This window comes from Anser cygnoides, chromosome 7 (genome assembly GCF_040182565.1).
Source record: "Anser cygnoides isolate HZ-2024a breed goose chromosome 7, Taihu_goose_T2T_genome, whole genome shotgun sequence".
In the NCBI taxonomy this organism is placed as follows: domain Eukaryota; kingdom Metazoa; phylum Chordata; class Aves; order Anseriformes; family Anatidae; genus Anser; species Anser cygnoides.
In genome coordinates this window covers 15,181,788-15,198,892 of record NC_089879.1, presented here as the reverse complement: position 1 = coordinate 15,198,892, position 17,105 = coordinate 15,181,788, and the positions used below count along the sequence as shown (strand labels likewise).

The window sequence follows — 17,105 nt, the reverse complement described above, 5'->3', positions numbered from 1 at the left end:
ACCATGGCATGTGCCAGAGGGAGACTCGGGTACCCGCTCAGCTGGCAAACAGCTGTGCCTGGGCCCGGCAGGAGCTGTAGTAGCTGGGTGGGCTGTCACCCAGACAGTGCCTTCAGTCCCTTCACAAGGCTGAGGTGTAAATAAGGTAAAAAGCAGAGAGCGACATCTCCCAGAGGCTTGAGGGAGCAGGCTCGCTTGCCTCGTCTTGGGAGGAAGGAGGTGGGCAGCGTTACTTGGAAGGATCACAGCACCTCAGTGAGCTCAGCTGCGCGGAGCAGCTGCAGGCACGAAGGCACCTCGCTTGCTCCACACCTGCAGCAAGTCCCAGCAGTGTGAAACGATGCTCGGGCCCGCAGGTGTGCTGCCAGCCCCCCCTGTCGCTGCTGGCTGGATCTCACTGGAGCACAAGACACCTGCTGGATGGCTCGAGGCTTTTTTTATTGCTACAGGAATGGTTGCAGATGAATTCAAGTAAAAGTGAAGAACTTGATTTGGTTGATCAGGGCTCCAGCCCCAAAGGAACAGGGCTTGTGCCGGTGCCCGGAGGGATGCAGAAGGCAGCCCCAGCCCCGAGCTGCCCCCCCCGGCACCCCCAGCACGGCTGGAGTGAGGTGGCTGCCCCAGAGGCAGGCCCAGCCTGCGTTCACGGGGCAAGAACCACTGGTCCTTGCACTTAGTGCCCGATTAACTGTGGGATGCCCCATGCTTAGGAGGGAAGGAATGAAAGGAAGCACAGCCTGCTTCGGTGGGGCCTTGGGAAACAGTCCCTGAGCCCTCGGTGCTGCGCCTGGGTACCGATTAACACTGCAGGAGGATTGTTCTGCAGGGGAGGGGGCTGCGGCGGACAGCACAGCACCAAGAGGGAGGGCTCTGAGTGCGGGGTCAGCCCCAGCAGAGCAGCTCGGGGGAACTTTTGGCTCAGGGGTTCCTGCAGTAACGTTTTGAGCCCCGATGCTTGTACCAGCCTGGGGAAAGGCCGGCCTAGGCACCGGGCTGTAGCACCTCCTCACCCAGCTGCTCTGCGAACTGCTGCCTGAGTCAGGGGATGGCCTGCTCCTTCAGGCCACAGCCCCGACTGGGCTGCCTCAGGCAAGTCCTGCTTCTCTGAGGGACCAGCAGGGGCTGTGGTTTGACCCTGCCGTGGCAGCAAAGGGCTTTGCTCTACCCCCTGCAGCAAGGTGAAGGCCGGAGGCCAAGGAATGCAAAGATTGGGACTGGGGCGAGGCTGAGAGGAGGGCTCCGTCGCCCGTAGCCACCTCGGACCCCAGCCCCTGGTTCGGAGGTGATGACGGAGCGCAGAGCTGAGATGGTCCTCAAGGAAGCGTCCGAGCCCTGGGCGCCCAGGCTGCCGCTCGGTCCTGGTTTTGCTGGTGCAGCTGGACAGCGGGCATGCCCCCAGTGTCATGGTCCATCCGCCTGGCCCGGCGGCAGCAGCACCACCTTGTCCAGCCACGGCACGTCGAGCTGCGCGGCACACTGCTGCCGCCGGTGGATGCGGCGCAGCCGCAGGAGGTAGAGGACTATGGCCAGCGCTACGACCAGGATGCAGGCGAAGAAGAGATAGTGGTTGTAGACGAAGGAGAGGCGCAGCCACGAGGCGTGCGCTTGCCGGATGCTCTCCTGCCGGAGATCCCTGCAGGGAAGAGAGTCAGAACCAGGGGTGAGCTGTGCTGGGTACACAGAGTACTGCTGAGAGCCCTGGTCCTGCTGCCACCCCTCCCCTCATGGCTGGGCTCTGGGGCGCAGCCCCAGAGCTAATTCTCCTCCTTCCTGCATTACCTGAGTGGCAGAAACCTTGTCTTGTAGAGGATGGCGCCCAGCGTCCACTGCACCTCCCGGTCGTACACCAGCTGGGCCGTGCGCAGGCTGGGGTAGTCCGGGGGGAAGCGGAAGCCCTGGTGAAGGACTTGGTACATCCAGGCTGACTTGAAGCACTGATACCTGCGGGCGGCACACGGGGGCGTCAGCCGGGTGCGGCTGCGGGGCTGGACTCAAGGCAGAGCCCACCGAGCCCCCCCAGGGGGTACAGCCATGGCCCCTTACTTGACTCGGTGCTCGTCTGCGTGCGACGAGTAGAGGCCACCACGGAAGCGCTGGGTCAGCACCTCCCACCTCTGGCTGCAGTACTCCTGGGGGAAGGAGAAGTCGGGGTTCAGAGCAGAGGAACATCCCCTGCTCCCTCCCAGCACCGTCACGGTGCCTCCCTGGGCCGGGGCAGCGCTCACCTGGGCAGCAGCGGTGAAGGTGGGGGCGTTGTAGCGGCCCCCTATGCGCAGCACGTCCTCGGTGCAGTAGAAGAACTCGGAGAAGCCATAAAACTCGCTGTTGCTGAAGTCAATGGGCGCTTTGTAGGCCCCCGTTAGGGAGTCCTGGCTGCTGTTGGGCCCCCCGAGGAGGGGCTGCAGCAGCTTGGCACAGGCCTGCCAGTCCCCTCGCCCGCGTATGTACAGCGTTCGGTCGCCCCTCGTCACCGTGTCCTCCAGCCCCATGGGCAGGCAGGGGTCCAGGAAGGGGGTCTCGGCGCTCAGCCCCGCCTGCTGGCCCTGCAGCCTGCGGAAGAAGCGAGAAACGAGAGGTGAGGAGAGAGCTGGAGGTGGGGACGCGACGGGACGACGCGCTGAGTGAGTCCCTGCTGGAGGAGGGGAAGGCAGCGGGCGGTGGCACCGATAAACCTGCCGGGCTCGGAGCAGGGCAGCGCTCGGGCGCCACGTGAGGCCCCAGCACCTGCTGCTGGCACCCAGCAGCTGCCAGCGTGGCCGTGGGAGCCGTTATCACCGCAGGTGGCTCCTGGGGCAAATCCAAAGGGGAGAGAGCGCTGGGAAGGCCCCAGCGCCCCGTTTTGCAACAGGGGCGCCTCCAGGCACGGCAGCGGTACCGGTTGCGTGCGTAGGTCTGGTTCAGCACGAGCTCCTCGTAGCGCTGCCGAGCGAAATTGCCCCCGAAGCCCAGGAAGGTGTTGACATAGACGCGGTACACGTGGCCGGTGTGCTGCACGTCGCAGCCCAGGTTGAACTCCGCCAGCAGGCTCTTGGCAGCCTCCTCCTGGGGAAGCAGAGGGCGGCGATCGGCGACGGCCCGGGGTTTGCTGCCGGCGCCGTCCCCTGGCCGGGTACGCACCTGCTGCGGGGAGGAAAAGGCTCCGGAGCCGGGCACCTCGTAGGCGATCTGCAGGGAGGCGCCCCCCATGTCGAGGATCCCAACCGTGCGCTTCCGCACCAAGGACTCCGCATGGTCCCCCAGCGCGACGGTGACCACCGCCGCCTCCTCTGCAACCCGCGGCGGCACGTCAGCGAGGGGCAGCGGGGCGTTTCCTCCCCCCTGCTGTCACCCTGCTGCCCCGCAGCTGCCCCGCCGTGCCCCCCCGCGCCCTCCACGTGCAGGGACTTGGCGCTGCAGGCAGCGCTGGTGCCTCCTCCCCGTGCCCGAGGCTCGGCATGCACGGCGGAGGCCAGACAGCCAAAGGGCCGGACGCTGCCTGCTCCCACGCTCACCATCCTCATGATCGAAGCGGCCCAGGACGAAGTTGATGCCAATCCACGCGTAGACACCTGGGCAGGACAGAAAGGGGTTGCCCCCAGGCAGAACGCAAGTGCTCCCACCCACAGCCTGGCCGTGTCTGATGCCAGCTTTGTGTGCTCCTGGCGTAGGGCAGGAGGACGAGGCAGCGGAGGCGGCGGCAGCTCCTACCTTCCTGCTTCCCCGAGATCACTTCTGCGTGCGATTTGGAGAAGAGGAAGTCGAACTCCAGGGGTATGTTTCTCACCAAGTCATCCAAGATCGCGGCTTGCTGCCTGCCGGGGCACAGGAGGGGGTCAGGGGCCGGGTGATCCCCCCCCCGAGAGCTGCTCCATGCGGAAGCACCGCGGAGAGGAGCGGTTCCCCTGCAGCGCGCCCCAGCACCCTCCGGAGGAAGGAAACTACAGAAGCTACGGCTGCTCGCTTGAGGCTCCAAACCAAAGCGTTTCCTCTCGAGGACGCTGCAACGCTCCGGCCCTGCCCAAACTTCCCTCCCCGCAGGCTCCAACCCTCCTCCAGCTCCCGCTGCTCCTTCCCGGTGATTCCCCCCCCCCCCCAACCCCGTCCTCCCCCGGGGCCGCGGCCGTTCCCCGCCGCGCTCACCTCTGGGGCAGCAGCCGCATGCCGGCGGTGCACAGGACGTACAGCGGCGTCTCCTTGTGCTTCGGGGCCGGCACGTGGGCGGCGGCGAAGCGCAGCAGGGGCCGCAGGTAGGGCGTCGCTCGCTCCGGGGCCGCTGCCGCCACCGAGATCCCTGCGTGGGCACGGGCGAGCCGTGAGCCCCGAGCCCCCCGGGGGGCGGCCCGGTGCCACTCGGTGCTGCACGTACCGGGTTTAATCTTCTTGACGACGGGCCGGCTGCCGCGGTCCCGCATCTGCCTGATGTCCAGCAGGTCGTGCGGGTTGCCGTTGTGCGGGGGCCAGAAGTAGACGAAGACCCGGGAGCCGCTGCTGCCGCAGTCCACCACCACGCCGTAGCTCAGCGCCGCGTCCTCCGTGTCGGTGGCCGCCAGCTCCTCCAGCCGCGACAGGTACCTGCGGCCACCGGGACCGGTGACACCCCCGGTGTCACCACCACCACCCCCCGGTGTCACCACCACCCCCCCCACCCAGGCACTCACCTCTCGCCCCGGCGTGGCGGCGCAGCCCAGCGGCGGGGGGCGGCGGCGGCCAGCAGCAGCAGCAGCAGCCCCGCGGCCACGGCCAGCCCCAGCGCCACCGGGCGCTGCCGGGACCAGGGCCACGGGGAGCGGCACGGCGGGCAGGGCACGGAGAGCCTGCGGGGAGATGGCGGGATCAGGGGCGGCACCGGAGGAGCCCCGGGGGGGGCACAGGGCGAGCGTCCCGGTCCCGGTCCCGGTCCCGGTCCCGGTCCCGGTCCCGGTCCCGGTCCCGGTCCCGGTCCCGGTCCCGGTCCCGGTCCCGGTCCCGGTCCCGGTCCCGGTCCCGGTCCCGGTCCCGGTCCCGGTCCCGGTCCCGGTCCCGGTCCCGGTCCCGGTCCCGGTCCCGGTCCCGGTCCCGGTCCCGGTCCCGGTCCCGGTCCCGGTCCCGGTCCCGGTCCCGGTCCCGGTCCCTGCGCTCACCGGGCCATGTGCCCCCGCCGCGCATCGCCACCGGCACCGCGGCCACGTCACCGAGCGCCCCCTCCCCCGGCAGCCAATGGGCGCCCCCGGAGCCCGGCCCCGCCTCCCCCCCCCGCCGCGTCCAATCGGTTCCTTTCCCTCGGCCCGGCCACGCCCCCCTGGCGCACCGCCCAACCGGAGCCCCACCCCCCTCTTTCCCCCGTGTGACGTCACCCGCGGACTTTCGTCCTATCGCGGCGCCGGGCCTCCGGGCCAATGGGAGCCGTCCAAATAAACCGCACGCGCCGGGGGCGCGGAGTGACGGGCCGCTCAGCCAATGGCGTCGCGCCTTCCCCGCGCGGAGCGGAACAGGCCGCCAGCCCCGCGGGCGGCCCAAAGGTCGCGGGGCCCGCCGGCCAACGGGCTGCGAGAAGGGGCGGGGCGAAAAGTTGAGGCAGCCAATAGGACCGCCGGGTGGCAGGGAGGGCGGGCGGCCATTGGCCGGCGGGCGGGCGGGCGGGGCGCGGCGGGGCCGGGGCGGCGGCGGCGGCGGCGGCGGGCGGCGGCGCCATGGAGCTGGGGGCGGGCGCGGGGGCGGGCGCCAGCCCCGGCGCGCGGGGCGGCGCGGAGTCGGGCCGCGTCCTGCTGCTGCTCATGGGCGGCGGCGGCGGCGGCGGCGGCAGCGCGGGGCGGGCGCGGCGGGGCGGCGGCGGCGGCGGCGGGGGGCGGAGGAGGCGGAGGCGGGGCCCGGTGCCGCTGCCGGTGCCCCCGAGCCGCGCTCGCCGCCCGCCCCCGACTACGAGGCGCTGCCGCAGGGCGCCGCCGTGTCCACGCACATGCTGGCGGGAGCCGTGGCGGGCGTCATGGAGCACTGCGTGATGTACCCCGTGGACTGCGTCAAGGTGCCGGCACCGGCGGGGGGGCCGCGGGGGGGGGCGGCGGGGATGGCCCCCGGGAACGGTGCCGGGCCTGGGCCTGGTGGGGCGAGGGGGAGGAGGAGGGAGGGGAGGGGGTCGGTACCGGGGGGTGTTGGGCCTGGGGGGGTCGGACCGGGGGTGTCAGACCGGGGGAGTGATTGGTACTGGGGGTGTTGGACCGGGGGCGTGACCGGCACCGGGGAGGGGTCGGCACCGGGGGTGATCGGTACCGGGGGTGTTGGACCAGGGGGTGATAGGCACCGGGGGAGTAGCACCGGAGGGTGATCAGGACCGGGGGGCGTCAGGCCTGTGGGCGATCGGTACCGGGGGAGTTCTACCGGGGGTGATCGGTACCGGGCAGTGATCAATACCAGGGGGTGATCAGTACGGGGGGCGTCCTACTGGGGGTAATCGGTACCGGGGACACACACCCCAGTGCCCCTGCCCCGGGCCGCAGGGGTGACGGGCCGCCCGCCCGGGGCTTGCCTTTCAGACGCGGATGCAGAGCCTGCGGCCGGAGCCCGCCGCCCGCTACCGGAACGTGCTGGAGGCCCTGTGGCGCATCGTGCGGACCGAGGGCGTCTGGAGGCCCATGCGGGGCATGAACATCACCGCCACCGGAGCCGGCCCGGCCCACGCCCTCTACTTCGCCTGCTACGAAAAGTTAAAAAAGACACTGAGCGACGTGATCCACGCGGGGGGCAATAGCCATGTGGCCAACGGTACTCGTCCCGACGGGGCCCCGCCGCCCTCCTCCGGGGCCCCGCCAGGCACACGGGGCGAGCGGGGGCTGGGGACGGCGGGGAGGGGAGCGGGCAGGGGGCCGCGGGGCGGCGGGAAGGGGGCAGGCAGCCCCGCGGGGGTGGCGGGGCCACGGATGCGCTAAAGCCCTGTGCTCTCTCCAGCCGCGAGCTAGCGGTGCCGGGCGGGGTGAAGGGCCGCTCGTGCCTCCGCCTGCTCCTGCGCCCGCCCCGAGCTGCTCCCAGGTGTCCGTGGCTCGACGCAGGTCAGTGGCCAGCCGCCGGCCCCCCGAGGACGGATGCCCGCGGACGGGAGCCGCCGACAGACAAGCGGGGACCGGCCGTGGCCGCGTGGGTTGGTGGCGCCGAGCGCGCTCCAGGAGCCCGCCCGGTGGGTTCGGGGCCGGTGGTGCCGTGGCGCCCGGTGCTTTTGTCGCCGCGCTGCGGCCCCGGGAGAGCGTGGGGATGAGGGGAGCGTAGGGCACGTCCCGTCCTCAGCGGGCGTGCAGCGAAGCGCTGTGTGGTTCCTCCTCCCGCGTGGTGCTGGGCGTGGGGCACAGCGAGCCTTGTCCTGTGGGAGCCCTGCGAGTTGGTGGCCCGCGAGGGCTGGGACTGAGGGAGTCCCGGCCGGCCCACGAGACTTGACAGACTGCTGTGCTCCTCTTCTCCTCTCTGTTGAACTCTTTTCGGGTGGGATTTGCTGAGGACCGGCCCGCCTTCTGGACAGGAGATGGAGGCTGCCTTTGGATCTCGCCCTCTTCTGCAGGGGGACCTCCTCCTTTGCTTTGGCGGGGGACTCGGGGTCGTGGTGGAGCCCCGGGGTCTCTCGCCACCTCCTTCCCTCACATGTGGCAGTTCTTGTTTTGCAGGTGCAGCCGGGTGTGTAGCGACGTTGCTCCACGACGCAGCGATGAACCCTGCAGAAGGTAACGATGAGCCTGCCGTGCCGGGGGGTCTGGGAGTGGGATCTGCCCGGGCGGCCCCGGTCCCTCTGTGGCCCCCCTGTCCTTGTTGCTCGCCCGACCGCAGGGATCCTTTGGGGGTCAGTATAGGCTCTGTTTAGGGAGCCCGGCGGCTGCCAGTTAGAGCTGGGAACGTGGAGGGGATTCATTCTGGGGAGCCCAGCAAACCTCAGATGGGGAGGAGTAGGGGTTTGTGCTACTGACAGCTACTTGGAGCAGCAGAGAAAGCAAGAGGGATGTGATCTTGCTCTTAAAGTCGTTCCAAGTGCCTTGAAACCAGACAACACTGCGGTTAAAGCTCCTTGGGAAGATGCGATGTGGTTCTAGGCATGTGTTAAGGATGAAAAAGAAAAAGCTGAGATACAAAAGGTGCCTTAAAGAAGTCTGGAGAAGAGATAGCTTAGGAAATGTTTGGAAGGGACTGACTTTGTTAAGCTTGGTTTGGAAACGGGAGGAAGATTTTTAATTAACTAACGTGTGTGAAGGCGGTGGGAGGAGCGGAGGGGGAATAACGAGCATAGATCAGCGATGAATAGACTTACTCCTCTTAAAACTGGGAGGCTTGTGACAGCGGGCGAGTAAAGATCCGCGGTAGCAGCTGCGGTGGCGCGCACGGTGCTGAGCGGGGCCGTGCCCACAGCCTGGCAGCCCCGGCCGGGAGCCCTGCTGCCAGCTCCAGCTGACCCAGGCTCGGGGACTGCCGAGCCCCCGCCGGGCTGTCGCTCCCGAAGAAATCCCTGCCGTCAGCAAGGCCTCCTCCTGCCCACCGCTGGGCTCTGACCCTCGGGAGCAGGCAGCTGCTTTGGCCGGTCTGTTGTCATTCCTTCCCTGGAGCTACTCTTCTTACCCCGGCTGTAATATTTGCAGTCGCATCGTTTTTAGCTCCTGCTGGTCGTGATAAGTTAGGGGAGGCTGGACACAGCTGGAGGCTGTGCTGGGCTCCGTGTGGGGGGCGGGGGGGGCGGATTTTGGTGTCCGGTTCTTGCCCCGGGGTGGCTGTGTCTCAGCAGAGGCTGGTGATGGTTCCTGGCTGGGGGCTCGGCAGCGTGCTGCAGATTGGGGGTGGCCGAGGAGGGACGGGATAATACGGATCTAGAAATATGGAAAATAAGAGAATAACTGCAGGGGGGTTCCTCTGTCTGCGCAGTAGGTCTGTAGGGAGGTGGGGAGAGGCGGGTCACCTGGAGGGGAGGGGGGTGCACGCATCAGATGTCAAACTTCACACCTGGGTACGAGGACGTTCCCTCAGACGGGCTGCAGGGTTTGCAGGTGGTGCCGTGACGGCGACGCCTTGTGCAGATGTAGGTGGTACAGCCCTGCCGGGGCGCTGCTGCCCAGAGCGGTCTGCCCTGAGCTCCCGAGCCAGCGTGACTGAAGTCCTGAGTGCCCGCAGGGAGCCTGCCTTCACCCTTACCCTTTCTCTCTCCTCTTCCTCCCTGCGCCTGGGTCCCGGCTGCTGCTGCTGCTGCTGCGGCTGCTCGCTGCTGCCGTGTGTCCCAAGTGGTCAAACAGCGGATGCAGATGTACAACTCGCCTTACCGGCGCGTGACGGACTGTGTACGGGCTGTGTGGCGCAACGAAGGGGCCGGAGCTTTCTACCGCAGCTACACCACCCAGCTCACCATGAACATCCCCTTCCAAGCCATTCACTTCATGACCTACGAGTTCTTGCAGGAGCAGCTCAACCCCCACAGACAGTACAACCCAGGCTCCCACGTGGTCTCCGGGGCCTGCGCAGGGGCTGTAGCTGCCGCTGCCACCACGCCTTTGGACGTTTGCAAAACGCTGCTCAACACCCAGGAATCCCTGGCCTTGAGCTCCAACATCAGCGGACACATCACAGGCATGGCCAATGCCTTCAGGACGGTGTACCAAGTGGGCGGTGTGACTGCCTACTTCAGAGGGGTCCAGGCCAGAGTCATTTATCAGATGCCCTCAACGGCAATCGCCTGGTCCGTGTACGAGTTCTTCAAGTACATCCTCACCAAGCGCCAGGAAGAACGTCGGGCTGGGAAGTGAGCCAGAGCTGAACCCGACTCCAGACCTGCTTCATCTCCCCTCCTGGTTTGTCTTCTGACCCTCTCCCTTTCGGTTTGGTTTGCGTTGAAGAGAGGGGGCAGCAAAGCCCTTCGGGGTTTAGCAATGCCGTTTCTTGCCCGGGGCTGCTGCAGCTCTGCTCCAGCTGCGCAGCTGGCTCTCTCCCGGGCCCTCAGAGATGTCCTGCTGGGAGCTGCAGCCCAGGTCGCGTCCCCTGGCACTTCGGTGGAGCTGTGCTCCTCTCCTTCCCGTAACAAAAGCCTCCTCTGCTGCAAAGCTCGCCCCTGCTTGGAGGGGAAGGTGAATGTCCTGCCCTGCCGCTGGCAGGGCCGCAGCTCAGCTCAGTCGCCAAGGGGGGGGCAGCGGCTCCGCCTGGGATGCCGGAGGCTTTGTCTGGCTTTTGGCTGAAGCAAAGTGTAAGCCTTGCCGTTGTCTTGTAGCACGCACACATGATGCTGACTGCCCTGGTGGTGGTGGTGGGTGGGGAAGGATGGCACTTGAGGAGGGGAGTCGTAGGTTTGTTAATGTTCCTGCTCTTGACACCTCCAATAAAAACAGTTCTGCTCTACTGTCGCGTCCCCTTCTTGCTCCCGGGTGGCACGAGACCTTTCTGACAGCCCAGTGCTGGGCTCTTTTTGGGGCTCTTGTTAGGGTGGCAGGTGGGGTGCTGTCTGCCAGGGCCCTGGAGCAGCAGCAGGTTTGGTGAAGGCCCTTGTGTGAAGGACAGGATGTGTCTTTCTCAGCAGTTTGATGGAAAAAGGCGTTAAATGGTGGAAGAAAGTCTGAGAAAAGCAGTGCTCTCAGCCCAGTCCCCTGCTAAGTCTCTCCGTATGGCCAAGTACCCGTTCCTGCAGCCCTGCACCACCGCTGCTGTCACAAAGCTGGACGGGGCAGCTCAGAGCGGCTTCACCTCATGGCAGCGAGGCCGAGAGTCCTGTACTGCCCAGCTGGGAGTCGTCCTGCCTCTCCCCTGCCGTCTCTCCCCTCCTCGGCCCGTGTGCCAGCCCCGCTGGCCAGGAAGCAGCGACCCGGGCAGGGCAGCAGCCGTGCTGTGTCCCCTGCTGCCTGCAGGGTTTCGTTCAGGAGGCACCACCAGAAGGGTGGTCCCGTCCCTTCAGCTGGTGGCCCTGCCACAGGCACGGGTTGTTGGGGCCTCGTGGAGAAGCTGCGAAGGCTTCGTGGCTCAGGGCAGGGGGCGTTTCGGTGCAGGGTGGCACTGGAGGGCCCTCGGGTGGTTTCTGCGCTGCCCTCGCATGGGGGATTTGGGGCTCAGCACAGCTCCTGGTTTGGGGTAGACCAGTTTGTGCTTTGATGGGTGTTTTAAAACCCTACAAACACAGTTGCTCGATATTTTCTCCAATTTAATAATATAACAGTATTTTTATTTTTTTAACTGTTTTCTTAGCCATGTTGACCCCGATTTCTTCTGGAGTCCCACCCAGCTCTGGCCCAGCGAGCCAGCATTGAGGGGCCGTGTGCTGAGCTCCGATGCCTTGCTTACTTGTACCGCCTTCCTTAGCCCACAGATCCTGTTGTGGGGTGCCGTGGGGACGCCTGGCCCCAGCGGGATGCTCCCTGCGTGCCTGCAGGAGGGGCATCCATCCCACGGATGGACGGGCCATGCCTGAAATAACTCCCTGGAGGAAATGCGCTCACGGCCCTGGTATGTGCTGTCTGCCAGTGTCCCTGGGGGCTCGGGGCTGCCCCGCACGGGGATGCTGGGGGGCTCTGCCCCTCGCACCCTGCTTGTGGAGAGGGGAAAGGGGCTTTGCTGCTGCTGGGAAGGCTCAGGGCTGGGTGAGCAGGGCTCGCCCTCGCCGCTCTGGGTGTCCCCGGGTATGGAGGGGACACGGGGTTGGCACCAGCCCTGCGTGGTTGCGTGCCTGCCCGCTGCTCCCCGCCTGGGCCGCGGGCTCCTTGTGCCCTGCCGCGGGCTCCTGTGCCCGGCTTGCTGTGCGCAGGCAGGCGGATCAGACACTCCTTAAAGAAACAAAAGCCACCGGAAAGCCGGTGAGCCTCCGGTCTCCCCACCATTTCAGCAGCTGGGGCTTTAAGAAATAACCCGAGTATTGCAAGATTTGGCAGCCCTGCGGCTCCTCCACCCAAGAGGGAGGAATCCGAGCAGCAGAAACGGCTGGGAGAGACCGAGGGAGGATCAGCGGGCAGCGCGGGGCTGGGCTCTGCCAGCAGGAGACGGGCACGGCCCAGCTCCGCGGGGACGGAGCAGAGCCGCAGCTTCGCCTCCGGCCCTCGCGCCGAGGCCGTTGCAGATGCCTCGGAGGGAAAGGCATAAACACAGGCGGGGGCCGGGCAGAGATTCGTGCCGTTAAATCCGTCGGCCGCTGGAAGCGGCTCTATAAATGTCAGCGGGAGAAGGCATGATTGAAGGTGACTCCGGGATGAGGAGGGGTGTTTCCAGGAATAACTGCCCGCAGACGTGCTGGGGGAGGGAGCGAGACCCCCGGGAACGGGGGTGTGATAACTCAGCACGGCACAGGGAAGATATTGGCCTCCCTCTCACCGGGCCAGGGCCTGCCTGCTCTGCTGGGGCTTTGCCAGCTCACCCGGCAGCAGCAGGGCGCTGCCAGTGCCCGCAGAGCAGCCCCGGGGTGGTGGCACTGCAGGGACGGCAGTGCTGCCCGGGAGCGGCCAGGGGCTTTCCAGATGTCCCTTTTGGCCAAGCCATGGAAGAGCGGAAAAATCCCCTGTCCTGCTGCCATCGCCTTCCATCCTCGGAGCTGAGCCCCTGCCCTGGGCCAGCAGCCGGCCCGAGGAGCGGCCCCAGGACCACGCACGGGCCACGGAGGGCAGGAAGGAGTGTGCCTGCTGCTGGCGCTGCCCGCAGTGTGCGGAGCTCCTCGCCACAAGACGGCTTCAGCTCAAGCCCAGTGTTGTGGGTGCAGAGTGGGAAACTGAACTGGGCACCAGGGGTGCTCAGAGGCCGGTTCACACCCACACACCCCGTGCAGCCCTTGGCTGTCAGGGGCTTGTCTCTGTGAGGCTCAGGGCCCAGTGGGGCTCATCAAGGGGAGCTTCAGGGGCCCAGGAAAATCCCTCCTGTCTGCAGCTATCAGATTTGCCTTTTAATTGTGTTGACGAGGCTTCGTTAGGTCGTCTGGTCCACCTCCAGTCCTGCTGTGACTGAATGCATTTGGGTCCATCCCAGTTGGACAGAAGTCCCACTTTTGCCACCTCTCTTAGCAGGGTGTCTAGTTGATCCCCTGAGCTATCGCTCCTCTAACTTGAACGTTTTTTTTTCATACTATGGGTAGTGCCAAAAACACCTCCTGGGGGAAGGCTGCTGCTCTTGGTTTCTCACTGGTGATGATGGTGCTGTGAGCCCTGGGCGCAGGCTCCTGCAGTGACCAACCAGCCCCATACCCAGCACCTCCAGCCCCCGCTCGCGGTGGTGGCATCCCCACAAACACGTTCCCTGCCCGCAGCGAGGGGATTTTGCCTTCCCTGGGGGGCTTGGCTGGGGGTTGGGTGCCCCAGCTCAGCCGTGGCCGCTGCCCTTCCCAGGTCCCGTGACGCCTCCTTGAAGCCCCGCTGCACGAGGATGGGCCTGTGGCCTCCTCGGCATTTGGCTGTGCTTCATGTGAAATCCCTCCTACAGCCTCTTCTGAGTAACCGGGCTATTTTTGGCCTTCCAGCAAGGGAGCCGCGCTCAGCCCATCGGAGCTCCGCAGACAACCCGATTCACACCCCTGCAGGATCCCCAGCCACGTCCAAGCCTTTGCTGTCCTTCGGCCCCACGGCCCATCGCCCCTCCGGCCTCATCCCGCTGCTGGTGCCAGGTGGGATGTCCCCGAGCGGGGCAGAGCGGGGCAGCACTGCCAGCCCTGCCCCAGGTGATGGACTTGGGGGCACGGCAGCCCTGCCGTGGCACGAGCCCAGGCTATTTTGGGCAGCCCCCGTTTGCCTTGCCAGGAGTAGCTGGAGCTTCACCAAGACCCAGCCGCCCACTGGGGTAACTCGAGATGCCCGAGTGCAGGCTAAGGGCAGAGCTGGGGGATGAGCTCCTTGGGCCGGGGGTCTCCTCTCCCCCAGGGCAAAATGGGGAGGTCCCCTCAGAGTGGCTGTCCTGTGCCTGGGGGGCTCCTGAGCAAATCCAGCCTTGGGGGCTGAGTCCAAGCCATCCTTTTACCAGCCCGGCTTGGTGGCAGACAGGAGGGGGACGGGGGCACTGCCCCGCTGCACCACATCCCTGCCTGCACCCTGCACCACCCCAAAATTTCCTGCCCCAGCCCCTCTGCCATGGGGCAGTCGGTGCCTGCCAGCCCTGCTCAGTGGGGGGGGGGGTCTGGCGCCTGCGGGGAGCAGGGGGGTGCCCTCGCAGCCTCCCCCAGCCCCGGCTGCGCTGCTTCTGGGATTCCTCAGGGCTCTGTCAGACCCCAATAAAGTTATACAAGTTCTCATGACCCCACGGCCCTGCAGCGGTGGTAAACTCAGGAGCTGGGGCTGCCTGGACACAGAGCAGACGTTGCCTCTGGTGGGCTCTGGGAAGCTGCCTGCTGACCCTTGCTGCTGCTGGAGCAGCTGGGGGACAACCCCTGCCCGTGCAGGTCCCAGGCAGCCCGGCTCTGCCGTACGTCGCGGGGATGCGGGCAGGAGGGGAGCCCAGGCTTCGCCTAACAGCCTGAAAGGTAAAGCCAAGGCTGAAAACCTGCTTTGTGGGCACTTAAGAGGCCATCCAGAGAGCCACCCATGACATCCCGTGGCTGGGTCTGCTCTCGCTGTGTCTTTGTGTGTTGGGAACATTTTGGGGCTGTTCTGGCCCTTGTTTCCCCAGGGTGCTTACGGCACAGGGGCTGACCTTGTCTTCGGGCAAGGCACAGAGCACGTCTAGCAGGGCACGGCGGCTGCGAGGAGAAATGCGAACCCAGGCCGTCTCCTCTGCCCCCAGCACCTTTGGGTGCCCATCAGGGCCGGGCAGCCCGTCGCCTGGAGCACCGCCAGGGGCTATAAGAAGGGACGGGAGCGGGGAGCTGGGCCGACACCGGGCCGCGGCTCCAGCAGGGGCACAGCTCCCTCTGCAGCCCGGAGCTCTGAGAGGCCGCAGGCGCTGCGCGCTGCGCCCGTCCCCGCTGTTCTCTGTGTCCCCGGTGTCCTCCGTGTCCTCGGTGTCCTCCGTGTCCTCGGTGTCCTCGGTGTCCTTGGGGCAGGACCCGCGGGGGCAGCGCGGGGCCTGGAGGCTGAGGGCAGAGCGGGGCCGGGGGGGGGGGGGCGCTCCGGGGATGCTGCCAGCCTGGGGGGGCCGGCACCGCTTCGGGGTGGAGAGGGGCTAAAGCTCCCCGGCTTTCACAGAGCCAGCGAACGGCCGGGCACAAGGACACGGCAGGGGCCGGGGGAGGTGCTGAGCCCCCCCAGCACCAACCCAAACCCAGCCGCGGGGACACGGGGACAGCGGGTGCCTGCCCCCAGCCCGGCCCCGTGCGCTTGCCGATAGGTGGCGGTGCCGTATCTCGCTTGGGGACAGGCCGGGGTCCCGTGCCCCAGCTGGGAGAGGGGGCGCCCGGGGGTGCCGGCCGGCACCCGCAGCCCCGGCACCGCTGCAAAGAGGCTGTGCTGCTTTTATGGCGCTGCCCCCAGCCGGCCAGGGCTGCGGGTGCCCTTCGGCTGGTGGCTTTCGGATGGCGGCCCCCGGACTGCTCTGCGCTGCGGGGCACGCGGTGATGGGGTCTCCTCGGGAGGTTTGCTTCAGCCCCCCCCGGAGCAGCTCTGCGCCCGCTCTCGCCAGTGCAGGGACCAGGCTGAAAAATGCAAGAGCAGCCCCCCCCCCGCTAAGTCAGGTGTGGCCACCTCGTGGTGCGCTGGGCAGGCTCGAGGAGGGTTTGGGGCCAGCAGTAACTCATCCACGGAAGTCAGACAGGTCGCTGGCACTTGTGCTGGTAGGCAAGTGGTGTGAGAAACCCCCGCTGCACAGCACAACCACTGATATTTTAATTTATTTACCCAATCCATGGCTGGCCACAGCTTTCTCAGCACCGGGGAGTGCTTGGGCAGCAACCCCTCCTTGTGTAGGCAGGGGACAGCTCCCAGAGTACTCCCTCGGAGCACTGAGGGCTCCTGCGGGGTCCCCAGGTCCCTTCCCCCAAGGCCTCAGTGGCTGTGCCTGGGTTGGAGCGGGGTCTGCAGGCAGCCTGGGCCCCCGCGCGTCTCGCCCTGCGCCCAGGCGAGCTCCCTGCTGATGCCTGCAAGCGCACCGTGAACCAGGAAGGGTGAAGTGCACGAGGGGGGAGATGACCGCAAGGCTTGGAAGGGAGAAGTGGAAAAAGATGTCGGGAAGTAGAGGAAGCCAGAGCACATCTGCGGTGCTCCAGAGGGAGCTGTGCTGCTCCTGTGCGATCCTGAGCAGGACAGAGGCTGTAGGAAACCAGCTGCGACTGGGGTTTGAACAGCCCCTTCCTGGCAGTCACTGGAGCCTAGTGGAGCGAGGCAAGATCTGCTCATGGGCTCCTCCTTGGCCAGGAAGCCTGGATGAAAATCAGAATTTGAGCCCACACAAGGAGTGGACCTGAGGTCTGGTGGTTAAAGCCTGGCCTCCTCGCCCAACCCCTCCTTTGCCTTAAGCCAGCGCGTTGTTTTGGGCAACCTCAGCCCTGCCCAGAATCAACCAGCACTTTCAGTGAATCCCCCTGTTTGACTGGGGTGGAACGACACACGACCTCTGCCCCTTGACCATGGTTTTCTGCCTCCCTGACGTTCCTCCAGCCCTGCCACCGCCACCACAGGACCACGCAGGAGGGAGTCCCACCGATGCTCCGCACCGCTCGCCTCGGGCGCAGCCAGCAGCACCTCGCTTCGGCGCAGGGCGCCATGGGATGAGGTGCGTCACGGGCGGGCGCTGCCTCCAGCGTGGCCACGCAGTGACTTCCCTCCATTGTGTCTCTCCTCCCTGGGCCGCTTGGCCAATCTGCGGTCTCCCACCATCTCCCTCCCACCGGCCTCCGCCGGCTGTTCCTCCTCTTTGGAGCGCTTCACTTCCGCCGCCCCGCTCCCAGCTCCCCAGCACCGCTGGCCGCTCCGTCCTCCCCATCGGCTCGGGGGTCTGGATCCCTCCCACTGAGCCCCTGGCCCCCTCCCACCCCCCCAGCCTGAGCTGGTGGGACAGCTGGGATCTGTCCAGGAGCGGGGCTGGCTATGGTGGACGTCCAGGAACTCCCTCCACCGTGCCTCAGCAGCCTGCAGCCGGGCTTCTTGGCATCCCTTAGGCCCTGGAAGAGCAGCGGCTGCGTGCTGGTCTGGCCCCGGGTGGGGACGGCAGGGCTGGGGAGCACACACGGGTGTCACCGGGCATAAGCGGGGTGCCCACAAGACTGAACTCATGCCTACGGCAATGCTTGGGGCTGTTGGTGCTTCGTCATGCCG

General features: G+C 66.8%; 2 protein-coding genes across 2 annotated transcripts; one reads left to right on the top strand and one right to left on the bottom strand.

The window, feature by feature from the left end:
• Positions 1-417: 417 nt before the first annotated feature.
• Positions 418-5,233, bottom strand: ENTPD7 (ectonucleoside triphosphate diphosphohydrolase 7). The gene is made up of 12 exons (XM_067000922.1): positions 5,100-5,233; positions 4,638-4,793; positions 4,346-4,551; positions 4,120-4,270; positions 3,688-3,791; positions 3,492-3,548; positions 3,118-3,266; positions 2,876-3,042; positions 2,226-2,550; positions 2,044-2,129; positions 1,780-1,941; positions 418-1,633 (listed from the first exon to the last, which is right to left on the bottom strand). Exons 1-12 carry the CDS (start codon positions 5,105-5,107, stop codon positions 1,402-1,404), a joined length of 1,803 nt encoding a protein of 600 aa, XP_066857023.1. The 5' UTR covers positions 5,108-5,233; the 3' UTR covers positions 418-1,401.
• A 380-nt stretch (positions 5,234-5,613) lies between these two features.
• SLC25A28 (solute carrier family 25 member 28) lies at positions 5,614-10,302 on the top strand. Its single transcript, XM_067000432.1, is given in 5 exon segments — positions 5,614-5,798; positions 5,801-5,980; positions 6,489-6,717; positions 7,605-7,661; positions 9,199-10,302. Coding segments are annotated over 5 exon segments (1,134 nt in total). The 5' UTR covers positions 5,614-5,648; the 3' UTR covers positions 9,717-10,302.
• Positions 10,303-17,105: the final 6,803 nt, after the last annotated feature.

What these genes read in the sequence shown, in the direction of transcription:
- ENTPD7 (XM_067000922.1), bottom strand. An exon ending in CCGCCACGCCGGGGCGAGAG is followed by an intron (nt 4,552 to 4,637) that starts GTGAGTGCCTGG and finishes CGGTGGCCGCAG; the next exon opens with GTACCTGTCGCGGCTGGAGG. An exon ending in ACAAGGTTTCTGCCACTCAG is followed by an intron (nt 1,634 to 1,779) that starts GTAATGCAGGAA and finishes TCTTCCCTGCAG; the next exon opens with GGATCTCCGGCAGGAGAGCA.